This window comes from Canis lupus, chromosome 10 (genome assembly GCF_003254725.2).
Source record: "Canis lupus dingo isolate Sandy chromosome 10, ASM325472v2, whole genome shotgun sequence".
Lineage (NCBI taxonomy): Eukaryota > Metazoa > Chordata > Mammalia > Carnivora > Canidae > Canis > Canis lupus.
This window is the reverse complement of record NC_064252.1, coordinates 45,267,345-45,292,684: the sequence shown is the minus strand read 5'-3', so window position 1 is coordinate 45,292,684 and position 25,340 is coordinate 45,267,345. Positions and strand designations below refer to the sequence as shown.

Sequence of the window (25,340 nt, the reverse complement as noted above, 5' to 3'; positions counted from 1 at the left end):
GGGGGAACTGAAAAATATTGGAAGAAATAAAGATTGAAAAATGTCCAAGTTTGATGAAAACTTTACCTCAGAGATCTAAGTTCAATGGATGTCAAGTACAAGAAAATGAGGGAAAGTCTACCAATGGACATCATAATCAGTTTGCTCAAAACTGGTAATACAGAGGAAATCTTAAAAGCAACTAGAGGAAAAAGAAGAAATGTTGTATACAAAGGAACAAAAATAACCATGACAGCAGAATTCTTGTTGCAAGTAAAAAGATAGGGAAGCAACATCTTTTTTTTCATTTTAGTACTTTAAAATTTCAGCCTAAAATTATATAGTCCATGAAAATATCTTTAAAAAAAAGGCAAAATACAGATCTTCTCAGACATATGAAAGCTGAAAGAGAGTATTATCAGCACATCTGCCCTTCAGGAAATGTTAAAGGGCTTCCAACAGGAGGACAATGATACTTTTAAATGGAAAAATGAATGGAAATCATGGAGCTACAAAAAACAGAGAACACAGAAACTAACTACATGGACAAAGATACCATATTTTTCTATGGTATGCATAAGTTCCAAAGATGTCCAAATGTCTACTGATAGATGACTGGATAAATAATGGTGTGTGCATACAATGGAACATTATTCAGCCTTTAAAAGGAAAGAAATTCTGACACAGGCTACAACATGGATAAGTCTTGAAGGTGTTACACTAAGTGAAATAAGACACAAAATAACAAGTATTATATGAGCCCACCTATATGAGATACCTGGAATAGTCAAATTTATAAAGACAGAAAGTAGAATAGTGGTTTCAAGGGTTGGAGGGAATGGAGAATGGAGAGTTATTATTTAATGGGTGAACAGTTTCTGTTTGTGATACTGAAAAAGTTGTGGAGATGGATGGTGGTCATGGTTGCACAACAATATGAATTCTTAATGCCACTTAATTGCAATCCTGAAGATGGCTGAAGTGATAAATTCTTTTTTTTTTTGATAAATTCTATGTTATATATATTTTACTACAATTAAAACAATAACAACAACAACAAACCAGTGCATTACAAAAACAAAACAAACTCAGGAAAGGAGAAATGGAAGTATGCTATTATAAGGTTCTTATAGTGTACATGAAGTCATATAATATCAATTGAAATTAGGGCATGATATATTGAGGTGTTTGCTATATCTAAAATAACTACTAAATAACAAGCCAACAAAGGAGATAAAATGGAATTAAAAATACTTGATCCAAGATCTGTCAGGAGAAAAAAAAGAGAGCCAAGGACAGATAGGGCCGATAGAAGACAAATGGCAAGATGATAGACATAAACTTAACCATACATCAAAATGTATCAGTTTGTACATTTAAATGTGGTTTATTGTATGTCAGTTATACCTTAATACAGATGTTAATAAAGTAAAAGAGGAGGATGTGGATCACTCTTGAGATGCTGAGCTGTTCAGAGATATTGGTGCTAATGCATCTGAGCATTCTGTGTGTGTGTGTGTGTGTGTGTGTGTGTGTTTGAGTGTGCCAGGTATGACTCTCAAATAAGAAGATGGCTTTTCTCACAAAACGCTCAAGAAATTGTCCAAGTTAGGGAGACTTGACTCTTCTTTGAATGATTCTACAGCTTAAAACATTTCAGGAGCTCTTCATTTGTAGTAACCTTCACAACCATTTTATTACTCACTGGAGATAAGTCTAATCATGTTGTATAGTTATGCCAAGATTGGACTCCCAATACTTGATTGGTTCAAAATATCAAACTCAATGTCAAATGACAAGAAAGAGGCTAGAGGCACACTGAAGCCCTACAGTCAGTTCCAACCAAAAGCTCTATAGGAGTTTTGAGCACTTTTTTTTTTTAAACACACGGATGGGTGGGGGCAATGTTTGTTTTTATTATCACTGTATTAAACCACCAGTTAGATGTCTCTGTTGTTATAAGTTGTGATAAAGTACACAGATTTGGAATTGGAAAGATATTTCTAATCATGGCTCTGCCCACTCCTGTGTGACACTTGGCAAGACATTTAGTATCTGTGCTTCAGTTTCCTTATTTGCAAACTTGGCATGATAATGATAATACCTACTACACAGGGCTATTGTGAGGATTAAATGAAAAAATACATGTAAAAGATTTATAACTATCTTATCACATAATTAAAATGTAATGAAGTCTAAGAAAAGGTTAATGCATTTTTTCTTTCATTTATTGAGTGCTTACTATACATAGTTCTGTGCTAAATGATGAGTATCATGATAAGTAAAACGGACATGGGATAGGTGCTAATAAAGCAGCACCTTGTACCATTTCTTGCTTGGTGAGAGCAAAAAATCAGATGCACATGCAAATATAATTACCAGCTAGAATAGTGTGACTAAGGAAAAGTGTGAGTTCTTGAGCTATTGAATTTCTGGGGTCAAGGAAAGCTTTACTGAGGAAATATTATTGGAATGGATATCTGGAGATTGAGGAGTCAAGATAATAAGGTAAAGAGGTGGGAGTTAGGGAAGAGTATATGCTAGGCAACAGAATGACTCATGCAAAGGTCCTGAGTCAGGAAGAAGTATGGCACTTTAGAAGAATTTGGGCAAGATAATTGTGGGTAGATCTCAGAGATCAAGTTAGCAGTTGGCCCTTGATGAGTCTAGAACTGTGGGCAAGGACCAGATCATGGTGGGTCTATAGACCATCATATGAGATGTCAGTCCTTAATTTAAGACCAGTGGGAAACCACTCGAAGATTTTAAGCAAGGGAATGATGAAATCAGATTTGCATTTAGAAAAAAAAAATCACTTTGGCTACTAGGTGAGAAAAAGATTAGAAGAGGGAGGCCAAGTGAGGATGAGGAAGAGAGTTAAGGTGTATAAGTGAGAGGTGATAAGTAGGCAGATCTGAGGGAATATTCAGATATTGAACTTGGCTGGCAGGACTTGGGGGTGAGGAAGTTATAGGTGTCAAAGCCAAGTTCCTAGATGGATACCATACTAGAGGATAACCAGGTTTGCAGGTAAACGTGATGAGGCTAGTTTGGATTTATTAAGACTGAAGCACTCTAGAGAGACCAAACAGAGAAACAGGAGAGGCAATTGACTCTACAAGTCTGGAGTTCACATAGCTGTGAGTGATACACTGTTGGATGAATTGAGCATTCTTGATGTAAAGACATGGCCCCATCAAGTGGGAATGTCATGTTTCTGAATCTTTTACTCCAAGATCTTTGGCTTCTGATACATACGTAGAAGAACATATGTAAGTTCTCTATTCTGTACCAGTGATGCCCAATTAATGTAATAGATAAAGACTATTTTACCAACATGATGACTTAAGATCTGAAAGCAAAACAGACTGATTTACAGAGCCCTTGTACATATTTATTTTCTCAAGAATATATTTCCCTTTTGTTCAAGTAGGACTTGCAGGATGAGATCTAGGGCAGGGCACAGCTGGTTTCTTATGTAACCAAAAGCAAATCTAACACTTGGCAAAGTGCTCACACTTCCGGCAAGGCAAAAGAGAAAATAATATTTCTTCCCAGAACTGAATTTTTTCCAACATTCTTTTACACCTTTAAAACTCTTTATAGTTAAATGAATGTTGACAGGGCTGATTAATAAGCAGCAAGGATACTGCTAAAAGGGCCAGGATTTTGTTGAACTCAAATGCATTTTCATACAGTAAACTTGTATTTTCTAGATTAAAAAAAGAAACAGAAAAACATCTGTGTAAGAATATCATATAATGATTCTGCAAGTCAGAGTTTAAGCTGTCATTGTCATTCCTCCAAAATGTGGGAGAATAATTAGTTCATTAGAATCCTGTAGATGTGGGATCCCTGGGTGGCGCAGTGGTTTAGCGCCTACCCTTGGCCCAGGGCGCGATCCTGGAGACCCAGGATCGAATCCCACGTCGGGCTCTCGGTGCATGGAGCCTGCTTCTCCCTCTGCCTGTGTCTCTGCCTCTCTCTCTCTCTGTGTGTGACTATCATAAATAAATAAAAATTAAAAAAAAAAGAATCCTGTAGATGTGATGCATTAAATTTAGGAAGAATATTGGAATGTAACACAAACTATGATGAAATGTCAGAGCTAGAATCATTTTATTACAAAGTGACTGTGGTAAATAAAAATGAAAGTTCAACTTATCAAGATTTTTAGGATGCAGTGAAAGCAGTGCTTAGAGGGAAATTTATAACATTGAATGCATAAATTAGAAAAGAAGATAGCTCTAAAATCAGAAAGCTTCTACCTTAGGAAACTAGCAAAAGAAGAAAAAATTAAACCTACTGTACCCAGAAGAAAAAAAAAACAATAAAAATTAAAGCAGAAATCAATGAAGTTGGAAACAAGAAATTAGAAAAAAATCCAGCAAAATCAAAAGCTGGTTCTTTGAAAGGATAATAAAATCAATATGCCTCTAGCCAGGCTAAAAAAAAAAAAAAAAAGACAAATTACAAATACCAAAAATTAAAGAGGAGACACATCACTAGAGATCCCATGGGTATTAAAAGAATAATAAAGGAATATTATGAAAATTCTATGCCCACGAATTTGAATGGGTCAATGGATAAAATGGATCAATTCTGTGAAAGACACAATTTGTCAAAACTTCCACAAGAAGAAACAGACTATCTGAATAGGCCTAAACCTACTAAAGAAATTGAATCAATAATTAATAACCTTTCATAACAGAAAGTACGTGACTCAAAAAAGGAATTGTGAAAGAAGCTAAGACAGAAGTGACTCGCCATATGCAAGAAATCTTCAGTAAAATGAATAGCTGATTTCTAATTAAACACCATGCAGGTCAGAAGCAATGGGATGAAATATACAAATTGGTAAAAGAGACTGTCAACCAAGAATGGTATATCTGGCAAAACTGCCCACCAAAAAGAAGGAGAAATTAAGACATTCAAGATTAACAAAAACAGATGTCATTGTTAGCAAACCTACCCTACCAGAAAAATATTAAAGGAAGTCCTTCAGGATGAAATGAAAGGATATTAGAGAGTAACTTGAATCCACATGAGTAGAGGGCACCAATAACTACACAGGTAAATTATAAAAAAACAGCATAAATGTAGTTTTTGTTTACTATAACTTTTTTCTTCTCTTATGTGATTTAAAAGACAACTGCATATATCAATACAGGAACACCTTGGAGATATTGTGGGTTTGGTTCCAGATCCCTGCAATAAAGTAAATATAACAGTAAATCAATTCAAGCTAATTGTTTGGTTTCCCAGTACATAAAAAGTTATATTTACACTATACTGTAGTCTATTAAGTATGTAATAACATTGTCTAAAAAAACACAAAGTACATACCTTATTCAAAAATTATTTTATTGCTAAAAAATGCTAACCGTCACCAGAGCTTTTGGCAAGTCATACTGATCACAGATCATCATAACAAATGTAATAATAATGAAAAAAATTAAATATTATGAGAATTCCAAAATGTGACACAGAGACATGATGTGAGCAAATGCTGTTAAAGGAGTGGTTCTGATAAACTTGCTCAATGTGAAGTAGCCACATACCTTCAATTTGTAAAGCAACACAGTATTTGAGAAGTATGATAAAACAGGGTATGCCTGTACTAGGGATGTAGTGTACAACATCATGATGATAGCTAATGCTGCTATATGATATATAGAAAAGCTGTTAAGACAGTAAATCCTGAGAGTTCTCCTCACAAGAAGAAAAATTTTTCCTTTTTTTTCTTTCTTTTTGTTGTGTTTGTACAAGAATCTATTAATTGTATTAGTTGAAACTATTATAATTATCACTTCACAATATATAAAAATCAAACCATCATGCTGTATGCCTTAAACTTAGTGATGTATGTTAATTCTCAATAAAACTGGAAAATATGAAAAGACAACCCATAGTATAGGAGGAAATATTTGCAGATCACGTTTGATAAGGATCTAGTGTCCAGAAGATATAAAGAACTTTTACAATTCAACAGAAAAAAGACCAACAGCCCAATTGAAAAATAGACAAAGAATTTGAACAGACATTTCCCCAAAAAAGATAGATAAATGGCCAAGAAGCACATGAAAAGATGTTGTGAGAGATATATAAGTGAAAACCACAGTGAGATAACACTTAACACCCACAAGGATGGCTATAATAAAAGAGATAGACAATAGCAAGTGTTGGCAAGATACAGAGAAAATGGAACCTTATACGTTGCTGGTGGGAATGTAAAATGGTGCACCCACTTTGAAAAGTCTGGCAAGTCTTCAAATGTTAAGATAGAGTTAGCTTATGTCCCAGCAATTCCACTCCTAGGTAAATACTCAAGGGAATTGAGAACATATGTTCATAGCATTTTCCAGAATAGATCACATGTTAGGCCACAAAATAATTGATAAATTCAAGAAGACTGAAATAATATCATGCATATTTTCCAACCACAGTGGTTTGAAAATAGAAATGAATCTCAGAAAAATAAAAGCTGCAAAGAACACAAATACATGTAGGCTAAATAACATGCTACTAAACAATAAATGGGGCAACCAAGAAATCAAAGGGGAAAGAAGATACATGGAGACATATGAAAACACAATGGTTCAAAATCGTTGGGATACAGCAAAAGCTATTCTAAGAGGGAAGATTTTAGCAATACAGGCCTACCTCAAGAAGAGGAAACATCTCAAACAAGCTAACCTGACACCTAAAGGGATTGGGAAAAGAAGAACAAAGCCCAATGCCAAGAGAAATAAGGACATGATAAGATTAGAGCAGAAATAAATGAAATAGAGTCTTAAAAAACAATAAAACAGAGAAACCAACTGGTTCTTTGAAAAGATCAACAAATTGATTAACCTTTAGCTAAACTCATCAAAAAGAGAGAATTCAAATAAAATCAGGAATGAAAGGGGAGAGATGATAACCAACACCACAAAAATACAAAGGTTTATCATAGAATATTATGAAAAAATCATATGCCTACAAATTGGGCAACATAGAAGAAATGAATAAATTCCTAGGAACATGTATCTTCCCAGAACTGAACCAGGAAAAATAGATGATTTGAACAGATCAATTACCAGCAGCAAAATTGAATCAGTAATCAAAAAACTCCCAACAAACGAAAACCTGGGACCAGGTGGCTTCACAGGTGAATACTACCAAACATTTAAAGAAAAGTTAATATCTTTTCTTCTCAAGCTATCTAAAAAATAGGAGAGGAAGGCAAGTTTCCAAATTGATTATCCAAGGCCAGTATTACTCTGATACCAAAACCAGATAAAGACACCACAAGAAAAGAAAACCACAGGCTAATATTTCTGATGAACATAGATTCAGAAATCCTCAGCCAGATATTAATAAACTAGATCCAGCAATCCATTAAAAAAATCATTCACCATGTTCAAGTGGGATTCATTCCAGGGATGCAACAGTGGTTCAATATTCACAAATTGATCAATGTAATACATCACATTGACAAGAGAAAGGATAAACACCATACAATTATCTCCATAGATGAAGGAAAAACATTTGGCATAGTACAACATCCATTTATAATAAAAACTCTCAACAGAGGATCGTACCTCCACATAATAAAGGCTATATATGAAAAATCCATAGATAATGTTGTCAATGGTGAAAAATTGAGAGCTTTTCCTCTAAGATCAGGAACAAGACAAAGATGTCCACTCTCACCACTTTTATTCAACATAGTACTGGAAGTCCCAGCCATAGCAGTCAGACAAGGAAAAAAAAGTATCCAAATTGGTGAAGAAGAAGTAAAACTTTCACTGTTTGCAAATGACATGACACTATATAAAGAAAATCCTAAAGACTCCATCAAAAGACTGCCTCAACTGATAAATGAATTTAGTGAAGTTGCAGGATGCAAAATTAACATACAGAAATCTGTTGCATTTATATACACTAATAATGAAGTAGCAGAAGAGAAATTGATAAAAGAAATTGAAGACAACACAGAATGATAGTGTGCTCATGGATTAGAAAAACCAATATTGTTAAAATGTCCATCCTAAAAGCAATCTAGAGATTTAATTCAATCCCTATGAAAATACATGTTTCACAGAACAAATAATCCTAAAATTTGTGTGGAATCACAAAGACCTCAAATAGCCAAAGCGGTCTTGAAAAAGAATAAACCTAGAGGTACCACAATCCCAGATTTCAAGACATACTACAAAGCTATTCTGATCAAAACAATATGGTACTGGTCCAAAAACAGACATAATGATCAATGGAACAGAATAGAAAGTCTAAAAATAAACCCAAGCTTTTATGGTCAGTTAATTTATAACAAAGGAAGCAAGAATATACAGTGAGAAAAAGACAACCTCTTCAACAAATGGTGTTGGGAAAGCTGGACAGCTACGTGCAAAAGAATGAAAATGCATCAGTGTCTTACACTACATACACAAATAAAATAGATTAAGAACCAAATATGATTAGCCACTCTGCACTGAGCAAAATGACTAGAAAGAACTCACCACAAAAGAAAGAATCAGAAACAGTACTCTCTGCCACAGAGTTACAGAATTTGGATTATAATTTGATGTCAGAAAGCCAATTCAGAAGCACAATTATAAAGCTCCTGGTGGCTCTGGAAAAAAGCATGAAGGATTCAAGAGACTTCATGACTGCATAATTTAGATCTAATCAGGTTGAAATTAAAAATCAATTAAATGAGATGCAATCCAAACTGGAGGTCCTAACGATGAGGGTTAATGAGGTAGAAGAAAGAGTGAGACAGAGAAGATAAATTGATGGTAAGGAAGGAAGCTGAGGAAAAAAAGAGAAAAACAATTAAAAGACTATGAGGAAAAGTTAAGGGAAATACCTCAGAAGGAAAAGTCTTTGTTTAATTGGGGTTCCAGAGAGTGCTGAAAGGGACAGAGGACCAGAAAGCATATTTGAACAAATCATAGCTGAGAACTTCCCTAATTTGGGAGGGAAACAGGCATTCAGATCCAAGAGATAGAGAGGTCCCCCCGCCCCAAAATCAATAAAAACCATTCAACACCTCAACATTTAATAGTAAAACTTGCAAATTCCAAAGATAAAGAGAAAATCCTTAAAGCAGCAAGAGACAAGAGATCCCTAACTTATATGGGAAGAAATATTAGATTAACAGCAGAACTCTCCACAGAGACCTGGCAGGCCAGAAAGGGCTGGTAGGATATATTCAGGGTCCTAAATGAGAAGAACATGCAGCCAAGAATAATTTATCCAGCAAGGCTCTCATTCCAAATGGAAGGAGAGATAAAGAGCTTCCAAGATAGGCAGAAACTGAAAGAATATGTGATCACCAAACCAGCTCTGCAAGAAATATTAAGGGGGACTTTGTAAAAGAAAGAGGATGCCCAAAGAAATAATCTACAAAAACAGGGACTGAATAGGTATTATGATGACACTAAATTCGTATCTTTCAATAGTAACCCTGAACATAAATGGGCTTAATGATCCCATCAAAAGACACAGGGTTTCAGACTGGATAAAAAAGCAAGACCCATCTATTTGCTGTCTACAAGAGACTCATTTTAGACCTAAGGACACCTACAGCCTGAAAACGAAAAGTTGGAGAACCATTTATCATTCAAATGGTCCCCCAAAGAAAGCAGGGGTAACAATCCTCACATCAGATAAATTAAAGTTTATCCCAAAGACTGTAGTAAGAGATGAAGAGGGACACTATATCCAACAAGAGGACCTAACAATCATGAATATTTATGCCCCTAATGTGGGAGCTGACAAGTATATCAATCAATTAATAACCAAAGTAAAGATATACTTAGATAATAATACACTAATACTGGGAGACTTCAACACTTTCTACAAAATGTTGCTTTCTACAAATGACAGATCTTCTAAGCACAACATCTCCAAAGAAACAAGATCTTTAAATGATACACTGGACCAGATGGATTTCACAGATATTATAGAACCTTACATCCAAATGCAACTGAATACACATTCTTCTCAAGTGCACATGGAACTTTCTCCAGAATAGACCACATACTGGGTCACAAATCAGGTCTTAACCGATACCAAAAGATTGGGATTGTCCCCTGCATATTTTCAGACCATAATGCTTTGAAACTACAACTAACTCACAAGAATAAATTTGGAAGAAATTCAAACAATGTGGAGGTTAAAGACCATCCTGCTAAAAGTTGAAAGGATCAACCAGGAAATTAGAGAAGAATTAAAAAGATTCATGGAAACTAGTGAGAATGAAGATACAACCACTCAAAATCTTTGGGATACAACAAAAGCAGTCCTAAGAGGGAAATATATCACTATTCAAGCATCCTTCAAAAAACTGGAAAAAACTCAAATACAAAAGCTAACCTTGCACCTAAAGGAACTGGAGAAAGAACAGCAAATAAAGCCTACACCCAGCAGAAGAAGAGAGTTAATAAAGATTTGAGCAGAACTCAACTAAATAGAGACCAGAAGAACTGTGGAACAGATCAACAAAACCAAGAGTTGGTTCTTTGAAAGAATTAATAAGATAGGTAAACCATTAGCCAGACTTATTAAAAACAAAAGAGAAAAGACTCAAATTAATAAAATCATGAATGAAAAAGGAGAGATCACCACCAATACCAAGGAAATACAATTTTAAAAACATATTATGAGCAGCTATATGCCAATAAATTAGGCAATCTAGAAGAAATGGATGCATTTCTGGAAAACCACAAACTACCAAAACTGGAACAGGAAGAAATAGAAAACCCAAACAGGCCAATAACCAGGGAAGAAATTGAAGCAGTCATCAAAAACCTCCCAAGACACAGAAGTCCAGGGCCAGATGGCTTCCGAGGGGAATTCTATCAAATGTTTAAAGAAGAAACAATACCTATTCTATGAAAGCTGTTCCAAAAGATAGAAAGGGATGGAGTACTTCCAAACTTGTTCTATGAGGCCAGCATCACCTTAATTCCAAAACCAGACAAAGACCCCACCGAAAAGGAGAATTATAGACCAATATCCCTGATGAACATAGATGGCAAAAATTCTCAACAAGATACTAGCCAATAGGATCCAACACTACATTAAGATTCTTCACCATGACCAAGTAGGATTTATCCCTGGGATGCAAGGCTGGTTCAACACTCATAAAGCAATCAACATGATAGATCATATCAACAAGAGAAAAAGCAAAGAACCATATGATCCTCTCAATAGATGCAGAGAAAGCATTTGACAAAATACAGCATCCATTTCTGATCAAAACTCTTCACAGTGTAGGGATAGAGGGAACATTCCTCAGCATCTTTTTTTTTTATGATAGTCACAGAGAGAGAGGGAGAAGCAGAGACACAGGCAGAGGGAGAAGCAGGCTCCATGCACCGGGAGCCCGACGTGGGATTCGATCCCCGGTCTCCAGGATCGCGCCCTGGGCCAAAGGTAGGCACCAAACCGCTGCGCCACCCAGGGATCCCCATTCCTCAGCATATTAAAAGCCATCTATGAAAAGCCCACAGCAAATATCATTCTCAATGGGGAAACACTGGGAGCCTTTCCCCTAACATCAGGAACACAACAGGGATGTCCACTCTCACCACTGCTATTCAACATAGTACTAGAAGTCCTAGCCTCAGCAATCAGGCAACAAAAAGAAATAAAAGGCATTTAAATTGGCAAAGAAGAATTCAAACTCTCCCTCTTCGCTGATACTGTATATAGAAAACCCAAAAGACTATACCCCAAGATTGCTAGAACTCATACAGCAATTTGGCAGTGTGACAGGATACAAAATCAATGCCCAGAAATCAGTGGCATTTCTATACATTAATCATGAAACTGAGGAAAGAGAAATTGAGGAGTCAATCCCATTTACAATTGCACCCCAAAGCATAAGATACCTAGGAATAAACCTAACCAAAGAAGTAAAGGATCTATACCCTAAAAACTATAGAACACTTCTGAAAGAAATCTAGGAAGACACAAAGAGATGGAAAAATATTTCATGCTCATGGATTGGAAGAATTAATATTGTGAAAATGTCAATGCTACCCAGGGCAATGTATATATTTAATGCAATCTCTATCAAAATACCATGGACTTTCTTCAGAGAGTTGGAACAAATCATCTTAAGATTTGTGTGGAATCAGAAAAGACCCCAAATAGCCAGGGGAATACTGAGAAAGAAAACCAGAGCTGGGGAATATTGAGAAAGAAAACCAGAGCTGGGGGTATCACAATGCCGGATTTCAGGTTGTACTACAAAGCTGTGATCATTAAGACAGTGTGGTACTGGCACCAAGACATACACATAGATCAATGGAACAGAATAGAGAGCCCAGAAATGGGCCCTCAACTCTATGGTCAACTAATAATTGACAAAGATGGAAAGGCTATCCAGTGGAAAAAGGATAGTCTATTCAATAAATGATGCTGGGAAAATTGGACAGCCACATGCAGAAGAATGAAACTAGACCATTCTCTTACACCATACACAAAGATAAACTCAAAATGGATGAAAGATCTAAATGTAAGAGAAGATTCCATCAAAATCCTAGAGGAGAACACAGGCAACACCCTTTTTGAACTTAGCCACAGCAACTTCTTGCAAGATACATCTATGAAGGCAAGGGAAACAAAAGCAAAAATGAATTATTGGGACTTCATCAAGATAAAAAGCTTCTGCACAGCAAAAGAAACAGTCAACAAAACTAAAAGACAACCTACAGAATGGGAGAAGGTATTTGCAAATGACATATCAGATAAAGGGCTAGTATCCAAGATCTATAAAGAACTTATTAAACTCAACAGCAAAGAAACAAACAATCCAATCATGAAATGGGCAAAAGACATGAACAGAAATCCCACAGAGGAAGACATAGACATGGCCAAAAAGCACATGAGAAAATGCTCCACATCACTTGCCATCAGGGAAATACAAATCAAAACCACAATGAGATACCACCTCACCCCAGTGAGAATGGGGAAAATTAACAAACAGGAAACAAAATTTGGAGAGGATGTGGAGGGGAACCCTCCTGCACTGGTGGTGGGAATGTGAACTGGTGCAGCCACTCTGGAAAACTGTGTGGAGGTTCCTCAAAGAGTTAAAAATAGATCTGCCCTACGACCCAGCAATTGCACTGATGGGGATTTACCCCAAACATACAGATGCAGTGAAATGGCAGGACACCTGCACCCCGATGTTTATAGCAGCAATGTCCACAATAGCCAAACTGTGGAAGGAGCCTCAGTGTCCATCGAAAGATGAATGGATAAAGAAGATGTGGTCTATATATACAATGGAATATTACTCAGCCATTAGAAACTACAAATGCCCACCATTTGCTTCAATGTGGATGGAACTGGAGGGTATTATGCTGAGTGAAACAAGTCAATCAGAGAAGGACAAACATTATATGGTCTCATTCATTTGGGGAATATAAAAATTAGTGAAAGGGAATAAAGGAGAAAGGAGAGAGAAAATGAGTGGGAAATATCAGAGAGGATGACGAAACATGAGAGACACCTAACTCTCAGAAACGAACAAGGGGTGGTGGAAAGGGAGGTGGGTGGGGGGATGGGGTGACTGGGTGATGGGCACTGAGGAGGGCACTTGATGGGATGAGCACTGGGTGTTATGCTATATGTTGGTATATAGAACTCAATAAAAATTATATATAAAAAAAGAAAAAAATTATATATAGAAAAAGAACCAAATATGAGCCCTTACTCCGTAAAACTCCTGGATGGAAACATAGGCAGTAATTTTTTGACTTCAACTATAGAAACATTTTTCTAGATATGTCTTTTTCTGGCAAGGGAAGGGAAGCAAAAGCAGAATTAAACTATTGAACTGTACTAAAATAAAAAGGTTTTGCATAGCGAAGGAAACCATCAACAAAACAACAAGGTAACCTACTGAGTGATTTCAAATGATATCTCTGATAAGGAGCTAATGTCAAAAATATATAAAGAACTTATAGAACTCAACACACAAAAAAGCAAATAATCCAATTTTAAAATAGGCAGAGGACCTGAATATTTTTCTAAAGAAGATGTACAAAGGGCCCACAGACATGTGAAAAGATGCTCAACACTACTAATTATCAGGGAAATGTAGAATAAAACCACAGTGAAATATTACTTTGCACTTGTCAGAATGGCCAGAATAAAAAAGACAAGAAATAATAAGTATTGGTGAGGATGTGGAGAAAAATGAACGTTTGTGCACTGTTGGTGGGAATGCAGATTGGTGCAGCCACTGTGGAAACAGTATGGAATTTCCTCAAAAAATTAAAAATAGAATTACCAAATAACCCAGTAATTACACTACTGTGCATTTACCCAAGAAAGTGAAAATACTAATTCAAAAAGATATATGCACCCCTATGTTTATGTATTTTTAATAGTCAGGATATGGAAGTGACCCAAATGTCCATCAGTAGATGAAAGGATAAAGAAGATGTGGTATATATACACAATGGAATATTACTCGGCCATAAAAAATAGTGAAATATTGCTATTTGTAACAACATGAGTCAACCTAGAGAGTTTAATGCTGAGTGAAATGTCAGTCAGAGAAAGACAAATATCATATGATTTTACTTATATGTGAAACTTAAATAAAACAAAGAGAAAAAGAGACAAATGGAAAGCTGACTCTTGTATACAGGAAGCAAACTGGTAATTGCCAGAAAGGAGGTCAGGGGTGGGAGTTGGGAGGGGTGAAACAGATTAAGGGGGACTGAGAGTACAGTTATCTTGATGGAGCACTGAGAAATATATAAAGCTGTTGAATCCTATTGTACACCTGAAACTCATATAATACCATATATGTTATATACACTTCAGTTTTTAAAAGTCCTTAAAAAGACATATGTTCACAAAAAAACTTGTACATGAATGTTCCTAGCATCATAATAGCCAAAAACCCAAAAAGTGAAAACAACTTATATGTCTAGTAACTGATTAATAGAAAAGCAAATGTGGCATATCCCTACACTGGAATATTATGCAGCCATAATAAGTTATGTGGTACTGATACATGCTGCAACACAGATTAACTTTGAAAGCATTATGTTCATTGAAACGAGCCAGACTTTATAAAAGGCCACAGTTTGTATGATGCCATTTACACGAAGTGTCCAGAATAGACAAATCCAAAGAGGGAGAGGAGAAGGGAAATGAGACGTGATTTGTAATGAGTATAGGGTTTTTTTGTGGGGTGACGAAGATGTGCTTGAATTAAGTAGTGATGATGGTTGCACAACCATGTAAATAAACTAGAACCCAATGAACTGTATACTTTAAAAAGGTTAGTTTCATAGTATATGAATTATATCTCAACAAACAAGTTTTGAGAGAATTCATGAAATAAATAGGCTGGCTAACAATAAAAAACAAAACCAAAACCAAACCCTGGCAGTGCTAATGCAGGATCAAAAAAGTGGCACTATTTTAATTTCCCAAGGGAAGCAGATTCAAATTTCCCTATTGGTTTCATCCCAGTATCCCCACTCTGCTTTATGGTTTCCATTCTCACTACCACATGACCCTCATGTTCTCAATCTAAAGTTCCCAAACTCCATCAATCCTCTTCTCATTTCTTAATCTTGATTATTTCCACTTTATAGCAAGCATCTTGAATTGGTTTGTCTTGCCACATCACTCTATTTTCAAAGAAATCATTGCCAGAGGTATAATTTGTTGCCTATGCCACTGATCCTCAACTATTTTGAGTGTATTTTAAATGTTATTGCAGACACAGAGACATTCAAATGTGGCTTTTGCAGTTCTTCCCTTGGAGTGTATGCTCTGCAAGAGGTTTCTTCTCAGCCTCCATGCAGGTCTGTCACTGACTGCTGCTCCTTATTTCTCAATAGCCAGTTGTAGGCCTTGAGTTTAATTAAACTTTTGTCCTGCAGCTGCCTCATTCATAGCCCACTTGGAAAGCAAATTTTTTTTTCAGTTTCCTTCTTTCAGAATTGGGCAGAAGAGAAAGGAAGTGACATTAGCTCCTCTCCCACCTCCTGTCCACTGTTAGTACTTTTTGGTCTTTATCTTTATGTCTGCTTCTTTCTTGCCTCTTTGTTCAGTTGCCTTTCCTTCCGACTTTCCCCTGCTGAGGAGGATAGGAATTAGAGGCACTTGGGGCTGCAATCAGTTTTCCACTGGTTTACAAACAAGTTGACTAAGCCATGGAACCCTTTTCCACAGAGGTTTTGCTTTGACTTTTACAAGCATTAAAGGAAGAAGTAAAGATCATTTCATGGTAATCCAGGGGAGAAAGGGCCTAGAATTCATCTGAATTTTTTCCCATTGTACACTAGTCCACGCAGGACTATCTCTACAACTGCCCATTTGACTCAGTGCCATATTAGAGCTGAGACTTCAGGCACATCCCTGCATCTCCTTATTCCTCAGCCCTCGTGTGTATAACCCTGGGGCATTCCAGAGAACAGTTACCCAAATCTGCCTAGCAAGTCAGTTCTGCAGAATATTGGCAGGTTACCATTCTCTTCCCCTGCCTCCCCTCCTCCCCTTTCTTGGCTCCTGTGCAGTGCCAGGCAAATATGCTAACACATGGTACTTTCACAACTGTAGATAAAGAGAAAAATATCAGTCAGCAAGTACGGTGAACAAAGTGTATGACTACCCAGAGACAGGCTGCTCTCTTGAGCCATGCTGTCAACACGTTTCCTGGGTCCCCACCCCGGCAGTATTCATTGTTTTACCTGCAGACAACCCTTGGCCCCACAGCTGGTGTCTGCTGGGCTTACTCACATGTCTGACAGGCAAGCGGCTGGATTTCTTGTCCTAACAGTTGCCACCTTTCTCTCTCCCTCTCAGCTGTCCTTAATTCATTCCTTCCTTCCCTCCCTCTCCCCAATCCTTTCTTCCTTCCCTGTCCCCCACCTTTTCCTTCTTTCCATTGGACGTCACTTTCAGCTTCTTCTGAACCTTTCCTTTTCAACTAATTCACAGCATCCTATGACATGCCACTTCCCACCAAGTGTTGGCTTAGTGTCTCATGCTACTCATGAGAACAGAGATGTTGGAAAGTGTGTACCAAACTGTGTTCTAGTTTATTCATTAGCTGATGGTTCCCTTGAAAGGCATGTGACTCTAACATGGCAGGAATACGGTGCTGGACAAGGAATCTTTAGTGGAAGAGGATGAGCATATGAATCAAAGTTCTTCAGAGAAACAGAGCCAAGAAGATGGGTGTGTGCATATGTGTGAGCACACATGCACACGGGTATACAAAGAGGTTGAGACAGAGATTGAGATATTTTAGGACTTGGCTCACATGAGTGTGGAAGCTACCAAATCCCAACTCAACCTTCATGAGCTGGTGTTGCATTTCAGGTCCCAAGGCAGTCTGCTGTCAGAATTCCCTATTCTTCAGAGGACTTCAGGTTTTTTCCCTATTAAAGGTCTTCAGCTGAATGGAGGATGCCCTCTCATGATATGGAGGGTAATCTGTTTTACCCAAAGTCTGCCCATTTAAGTCTTAATCTCATCTAAAAATACCTTCACCGAAATATCTAGAATAATCTTTGACCAAATATTTGGGTGCTGCAGCCCAGCCAGTCTCACAGATTAACTATTGCCACAGCGAGGGCAGTTATGGTGATAAATCCTAGGTGGCCATGAGCCACTAGGGAACTGTACCTTGAGGGGAGGAGTGGGCACAGATAAACAGTGCCCAAATTACCTTTTTGCTGTGGCCCTGGCTGTAGCAGTGATATTTAAAAAGCTTTGGCTAGTAGATGTTGCTCATTAAAACATGTTTTGAGATCGACAAGTAGGATAGAGACAACCAGGCACATTAATTCTGTGACATCAATGTGATCTGCTATGTGCTTCTCCTGCAGTAACTCCTTAATAATCTCACGCATGGTATAGGATGCACTGTGAGCTCTCACCTCTGTCATAAATGAAAGTATTAACGCAAGGCTCTGTGGGTGAAGATTTATGTATCACTTTTAATTAAGATAACTGTAGGGGATTGGAAAGAACTCCTTCGTAAGGAAGTCTAATGAGTGGAGCACTCCCTTCCCCTCCCAACCTGGGAAAGATGAGGCTCAGCCGCTAATTGGTGTAATTAGCACTGAAAGTGGGGAGACTTCCCCCCTTCCTCTCTTTCCTTCAGCTTTGAGCACCTAGGCTCTTTGTTTTTACATGCTTGGCTGCCCCTTCTTTCCTTTATGAAGTTCAAGTTGCTTTGAGGTTATCCTTGAGTCTCCTTTTCAGAGAGTAATTGGGAGCCTCAATCATGCCCTCAGGATGACTGTACTGCCTGGTCCAGGGTGAAGCCAGGAGTCAAAAGTTAGTCTCTGGTTTTTCAAAATCCCTTGTTAGAATTGGTTTGATGTGTTTTTAGGAAGTCCTTTTGTGGTAAGCTTGAATTTATCATTGAAAAAAGACTCTTTTTAAAAGAAGGCAACCCCCAGACAGAGTAGAAACATCCTAATTTGTGTGTTGCTATGGACATAAGTGAGTGAAAATTTTATTTCCCACTATACCTGTTAATCAGAAAGAAGGGAGGAGAATAAAGTAGGAAGGAAGCGGAGACAAAGCCTCAGAATGTAATTAACAATAATGGAGGAAAAATAGTCACTCAAAGGGTTTCTCCAAGGAGGCTGGTCCCACTGACAAAAATGGCTCTGTTCTCTTTGCTGTTTCCCTGTGATGCAGGAGAACATGCAGGAGAATCTCAGGGATCAGAAGCTTTGGGGGAGCCTCTGATTTGAGCTACCTGTACAGGGTAAGAAGATGCTTTGTGAATCATATAGAAACCAACCGCTGGTAACTGAGGACCGTGTGCAAAGGGGCTTTTGATGCCAGACTGGTTTAAAGTTCAAAAGCCAAAACCAGGCTTCTTTGAGAAGTCCTAGCTCTAGTAGGTGTGAGTGCATTATTTGAAAGGTGTTCTATTAAAATCTGAGGACATAGCTCACATGTAGCATTACTTGGCAGATCCTTTACATACTATTAACTCTGAAGCGTTTTATTTCTTCAAATCCTATTCTGATTTTATATCCCTTTAAGTATAATAATGGGCAAGTATAGATGATGTTTTTGTTTCACTAATATTGAGTACTTCTTTTTCATTAAAAGTATAATTGAACTTGAATCTGTCTGTGGTAGAAGCATAACTGATGGGATCACTAAACCATAACATAGAAGTCACTTTCCATATGACCTTAGTTGCAAAGCTTAGTTGCACAGTATAATCACCCAGGGAGCTTTGAAAAATCTCAATATCTAGACCAATTAAAGCAGAATCTAATGGATAGGGCCTATGCATCAGTATTTTTAAAAACTCAGAGAATTTCCAATATGCAGGGCGGAGAACTGCTTATCTAAGTGGAAATAAACTTTATAGGGCTGGTAGACCTAATTTGCAGTAGTACATGTTATTAAAAAAAACCAAAAAAAACAACACCTCTTTTCCAGCCTACCCTGCTGGTCCTCCTAGAGCTCTGCTGGTCTCAGTGGGGCAAAAAAGCTCAGAGTCCTTTCTGCCTTCCTTCCAGTGGATTGAGATAAATGTTTGCCAGTCCACTCACTGGAATAAAAAAGCTCTGATTTCCAGATTCTGTAAATACTCCCAGCATGGTCAATTTTACCCTACCAGTGTGCTACCGCACACTGTGCCACCAAGGAGCATGGAGTTGGGAGGAAAGTTATACTGTTAGCTCCCATGGGCCAGTGCTAGCCCACTTCAGATACCAGTGCCTCCTTCTCAGCTTCAGATTTGCTCACCCCAGTTGTCTATGCTCCCCCGCCCGCCCCTGATACTTCTGTCTTCTCTAGGTGGCACTAGTGGTTTGAGCACCTAGGGGAATACTTTTCTGTTGTATGGTGATCTGCTCAGCTAACATAGCACCTCCTCCCACTTAAAGAGAGTATAGATTACCTTTGGAACATGCCAAGGGAATGTGCTGAGGGCTGGGAAGATTTGGGCAATTAGGTTTCTGGGTTGTACTTTAACCTGCGAGCCAGACTAAGGTAAGTTATAGATGCAGCTCTAGGTTCTTAAGCTGACTATAGGAGGTTTCTGAGCCTGCTGAGTTGAGGGTCAGGCTCTGAATCAGAATAAATTCACCAAAGCTAACAGCAGAGTTCTGGGGAGGCAGCCTGCCAGGCTTCTCTGGTTCACTGACTTCTACCTCAACACAGATTCCATGCCTGTAATTCTCGTCCCCACTCCCCACAAAGCACTTCCACGTGACTTCTCTCGTTGAATCACTTCAACACACTTAGGAAGGCCAAGCAGATGCTATCTTCGATCTGCAGGTAAAGAGTTCTGCTGAAGCTCAGAGGCTAAGTGCTGTGACTCACCCAAGTTTGAGCAACTTAGCCAAGCCATAAGTGGTAAAGCCATGACTTGAACCCAAAGCTCCTGACCATAAATTTAATGCTCTCCTGGCACATGGCCTTGGTCTGTCAGCCATCTCCATAGACACATGGGGTAGGCAACTTAGATAGAAGAGGAAGTGAGATGAAAAGCAGTAGATTCCTGCCTTCCAGTCCTTGTGAACTAAGTCTTTGCCAGTCCTGGTTTGGAAAGCATGCTTCCTGAAATGAATGTGATCTGGCAAAGAACATGTTCCAGCTCAGTAAATATTGAGGATGTAGTACAAATGGCTTATAGAATATGAATGGTACTGATGAACTGTAATTCCAAAAATAGAATCAGGAGCAACCTCTGTCAAGAATAAGTCAAACCCAGAGGATGCCTGGGACTCCAAGAAGTGGCTTCAGAAATATGGCTTGAAGGCCCAGAAGCTATCTTTTTTTGACATCCTTGCTGACTGCTCCTTTCGCCATGCTGATGGGGTCATTGATGTAAGAGCCAAACCAGAGAATGAATCCGTTCAGACCAGTGCGGTAAGTGAAGTTAACACCTGGGTAGGGCAGTGGCTTCCCTTGATGCCATGGGTGGGTAAGGCCTCCCTCAGATCAGAACCCAGATCAGGACTAAGGTTGAAAGGCAGTGGGGAGGAAAACCAGCTTGGGTTTCCCTGAAGGAAGATACCCTTGTGTTTCCCATCCTGCACTTCTCTGAATGGTACTTGTGGGAGTAGATTCTGAATATAAGTGGATTATACAATAATCATATGATTATTAAGCCAGGAGCTGAGTTTGTAGAAATGCAGGCATTATGAGTCTCAGAATTACTCAGTCTTGTCAAAAGAGAAGCTCTTTGTTTCCCAATATTGAATGGAAGAGAGAAACTGCTGGTGAAGATGCCCCAAGCAGACATTTCTATAGTCCTCTTGTATTGTCACTCTCTTAAAGATGCGTTAATCTAGCAACTACCAGCTAGCATCTAGTGGATCCCCAATAAATATGAAATCAAATTCTCTAAAGGATTATAGCACTGGAAAGGTGTATATTGAAAACTTTCCAAAGGTTGAGTTTCATTGTGTCAGTGGGGTCTGGAAGGAATACAGCTTGCCAAAGTGCCTGACTCTGGGTCATGACTGAAGGATAATGAATGAGTGGCTCCTAAACTTTAGCATCTGTGAGGCAGTGGTTTTGAGGTGGGCCCAGGTGATGCTGAAGCTGCTGGCCCAGAGGCCATACTCTAAGAAACACTGATGTGTATATGGTACTCCAAAGGTTATCAAGAGTTTAGAATTATGGAAAGACTAAAAAGTATCACAATATGAAACAAAACCAGGATAAAATGAATGTTCTAAATTTATAAAACCAAAGGAAAGCTCTTTTAGAAAGTACTAAAGGCCCAGGTATATACTGTGAAGTGAAAACCAAAATGTGATCAGCATAGTACATGTGCCAGTCAGGGCAGCCCAGCAGAGACTACTGGAGAGGCAATCAGGATTCTCCGATATACTTTCACTGTCTGTGTTCTCTAAGTCTCCAATTCAATGTCTCGATCACCACTGAGATTTCAGTCCATCCTGCAGAGGTGAAACTCCAGTCTCTTTGCCATTCCTTAGGCTGGCTGGCCACTGGACTCAGCAGGTCCTCCTGAGAAAGGGCTCCTTCCTTGGTGGCTATGTTAGCCACACGATGTGGTGTTTTAGCCCTCTTATTGCCATGTGTTTGCAATGAACTACAAGGAGGAAGACTTAAAAATTGGATGGAAAAAAATGCAGAATTGAGGCACCTAGGTGGCTCAGTTGGTTAAATATCTGACTCGATTTCAGCTCAGGGGTCATGATCTCTGGGTTGTGAGATCGAGCCCTGCATTGGGCTCCGTGCCGAGTATGGAGCCTGCTTGAAATTCTTTCTCTCCCTCTCCACTCATATTCTTTCTCTCTCAAAAAAATAATAATAAAAAAGAAGAAGAAGAAGAAAAGTGCAGAATTAACAAAGACTTGTTTCCTAGCTTATGTACTAGGATACAGAGTAATTGCTACGTTGCAGGGAAATCTCATTTGTGGGTTTCCTCCCCCAGCACAGTTCTCTGATTTTGTAGTCATTATTCAGTAATGTTATTAGTTCAGGAAATCACAGGTAAATAGATTTTCATTTTTAAAATACATCAGGCCCTGAATATTTAAAAACATCAATCCCTGTCAATTTAAACATAGCTTACTGTGAGCTGGTGACAATGTGGTAGATTCAAGTCCATCTCTAAAACTGATTTCTCCTTACTCTTTCTTGACAATTTTGAGTGAAATCTTACAGGGACAGTTTGAAGAGTCTGGGTCATACATGGGGAATTTTACCTCAAATTTCTGTTGCTAAAAAATAGCATAGTAGAAGTTGAAAAGTGTACAATACAACTGTCTTCGTTCACAAATATTGATGAAAAAGGGACAATTTTATTTTCAGCATTTGGGACTACATAGCTGAAGTTGGATTTACACCTAAAATTGTGATGTGTGTGTATGTGAGAGAGTAACTGAAGCTGTGATATAAGTTGATTATTTAGGGCTCCCCTCAGACTCCCACTGGGCAGGACCCCCTAAATGTTTACCTATAAAAACTGATTTGTAGGGATGGATCCAGCAAACTTGTTTACACTGAGAAATAAGTAACTAAAAAGGCTTTCCTGTGTGGTACTTCTAAGATAGATAAGCAGGTATGAGGAGGACACAAAAATGTATTTCAGGCAAAGTCTAGTAACTTGATATTTGGGGGCATCCATTAAATCACATTGCATTCATAAGTGCTTATGCTGCTTGTGCACAAAGCTAGCCTTGATGTTTACAAACCCACTCTAGTCTCACCATTTATCCCCCTAACCAATATTTATTGAGCTTAGGTGCCAGGCCATGTGGTCTGGATTTGGAGTAAGAAGACCTGGCTATAAATGCTACTTCTCCAGTTACTAATTATGAGATGTTGAGCAAATAATTTAACTGTTTGAGTCTTTCTTTCTACATCTGTAGAGTGGTATAACATCCAAATTTAAAAATGCATGTCTGAGCACAGTGTCTGGCACTTGGGAGATACCCAGTAGATGTTATCTTCCTTCTTTTTTTAATTGCAGACATTGTGAATCCGAAATGAGCATTCATGGAATGCCTTTGTGCTTTATACATAAGGTGAATATATGTGCTTTCCTAGCACGCACAAGAAGACAAAGTCGCCGGGCCTCCGAGAAGTTAGGCTATGAGATTAAAGCGTTTGAACTCCTATCTGCTGGGCCCTCATGCTGTGCTTTTCCCATTCTGACACCTGTATTCACGTAACATGTGGTCTGGTGTGTTTCCATTTGAGAGTGTATAAAGCACAGTTGACAAAGGCCATGTGACAGGATTGAGAATAGGGAAAACTCTCATGTGACAAGAACATGGTGAGAACAAAAGAGAGGACATCTTCCTCCTTCCATCCTTGTGTTGTGCCTGAAATGTGGTTCTCCTGGAGCCTGTCTTGGGAACATCAGGACTGATCTCATCATGCCCTTCAACCCTGTTCACATCAGTCACCACCAGACTTCTCAATTCTTACCTCTGTGTGGCTCTGACATCCCTTCTCTGAGCCTTTTCTATTCTTCCTTGCTTCCTAAATTCCCTTCATTGTGCCCTCTGGCACTAGAAGTTGTCACTACACTCATTATAGCATCACTTGCCAGCAGAGTTCCCTTTGCCTGCTTGTCTGGGTTTTCTCTTGAGGACCTGGTTTCTCTCCCATTCGTTTAGACCTGTGGGTGGGAAAGGCAAGATGGCAGCCTCCTTATTCCTCATTGCTGTTTCTTGATCATTCTCCCTCCCTCTTCCCATGTCATCAGGATGTACCACCCACAACACCTCCTGTGACTGATGTCTTTTGAGCCCCAGGTTGAAGATTATAGCTTCTGGCTGGCAGCCATTTTTAATGTCAATCTCATGAAAATGGCCCTTCCCACACCCTGACCTTTCATTTTTCTAACCTCTTCTTCTCCAGTGACTTCCTCCTACACTTCATCTCTAACACTCCTGCCATGGGCATTCCCTTGACCTTGTCATTACAAATAACACTGCCATTATAATCCACATAATCAATTCCAAAGGTCCCACTTTTCAACTTGTTTTAAGGTCATTTCCTTTACTACCCTAATGCCAGTCTTTCAGCCCCACTGGAATTAAACATTTTGTTCTTTCTACTCCTTGTACTCTGCTCTCTATATCCTTTTGTTCCTCTCATACATGCTCAACTACTTTTCCTCTCTTACATTATCGTGCTCATCTGGTAAAACCCCAATCCTAGTTAAATTCAACTCTCAGCCTTTTCTACCTTCTAGCCATGCAGATGACTGCATCAGAAGAAACTGGAGGAAAGCACACAGCCACAGTGCCTGGCTTCCCTTTAAATTCCTGACCTCTGACTTCACATGGATCTCTTGTGCTGCCCACTGGTCCTCCTGTGCTTTTCCAATCCACTCAGATGCTCATTCTCCAAGATACCTACTCTTTTCTCTTCAAACTTCAAATATCTTCTCCTCTTTGCTCACTCTCAGCAAGTGACCCTTGTTCCCATTTCATTGAACATTGGAGTGAACAGCTATGAATATCCACTTCATATCTACAAATTCCCTAGCATTTGTGCCTATATGTTCTACCCTCATTTGTTCTAGAATGACTGAATTGTCCCCACTTCTGCCTAAGGCCAATCCCTCAATATGTGCACTGATTCCTGTTCCCCATTTACTCATTCTCCCCCTTTCTATTCTGTATCATCAATATTGTCCCCCATTTCTGGTTCTTTCCCATCAACACCAAACATGGCATTCTTCCTCACATCTTGAAAGTACAGTTTTTGCGGACACCTGGGTGGCTCAGTTGGTTAAATGTCCAAGTCTTGTTTTTAGCTGAAATCATGACCTCAGGGTCATGAGATGGAGCCCTGCATTAGGCTCCACGCTCAGAACTAGAGATTCTTTCTCCCTCTGCCCCTACCCACTTCCT

The 25,340-nt window shown here is 38.6% G+C and overlaps 1 protein-coding gene across 10 annotated transcripts in view; it reads left to right on the top strand.

The window, feature by feature from the left end:
* VWA3B (von Willebrand factor A domain containing 3B) overlaps positions 1 to 25,340 on the top strand; it is a 256,331-nt gene that overhangs the window by 54,990 nt on the left and 176,001 nt on the right. For all 10 annotated transcript variants that reach the window (XM_035696404.2, XM_025464606.3, XM_025464618.3 and 7 more), the window contains one exon: positions 20,669 to 20,865. In XM_035696404.2, the coding sequence (XP_035552297.1) occupies positions 20,669 to 20,865 (197 nt within the window). The remainder of the gene's footprint in view (positions 1 to 20,668; positions 20,866 to 25,340) is intronic.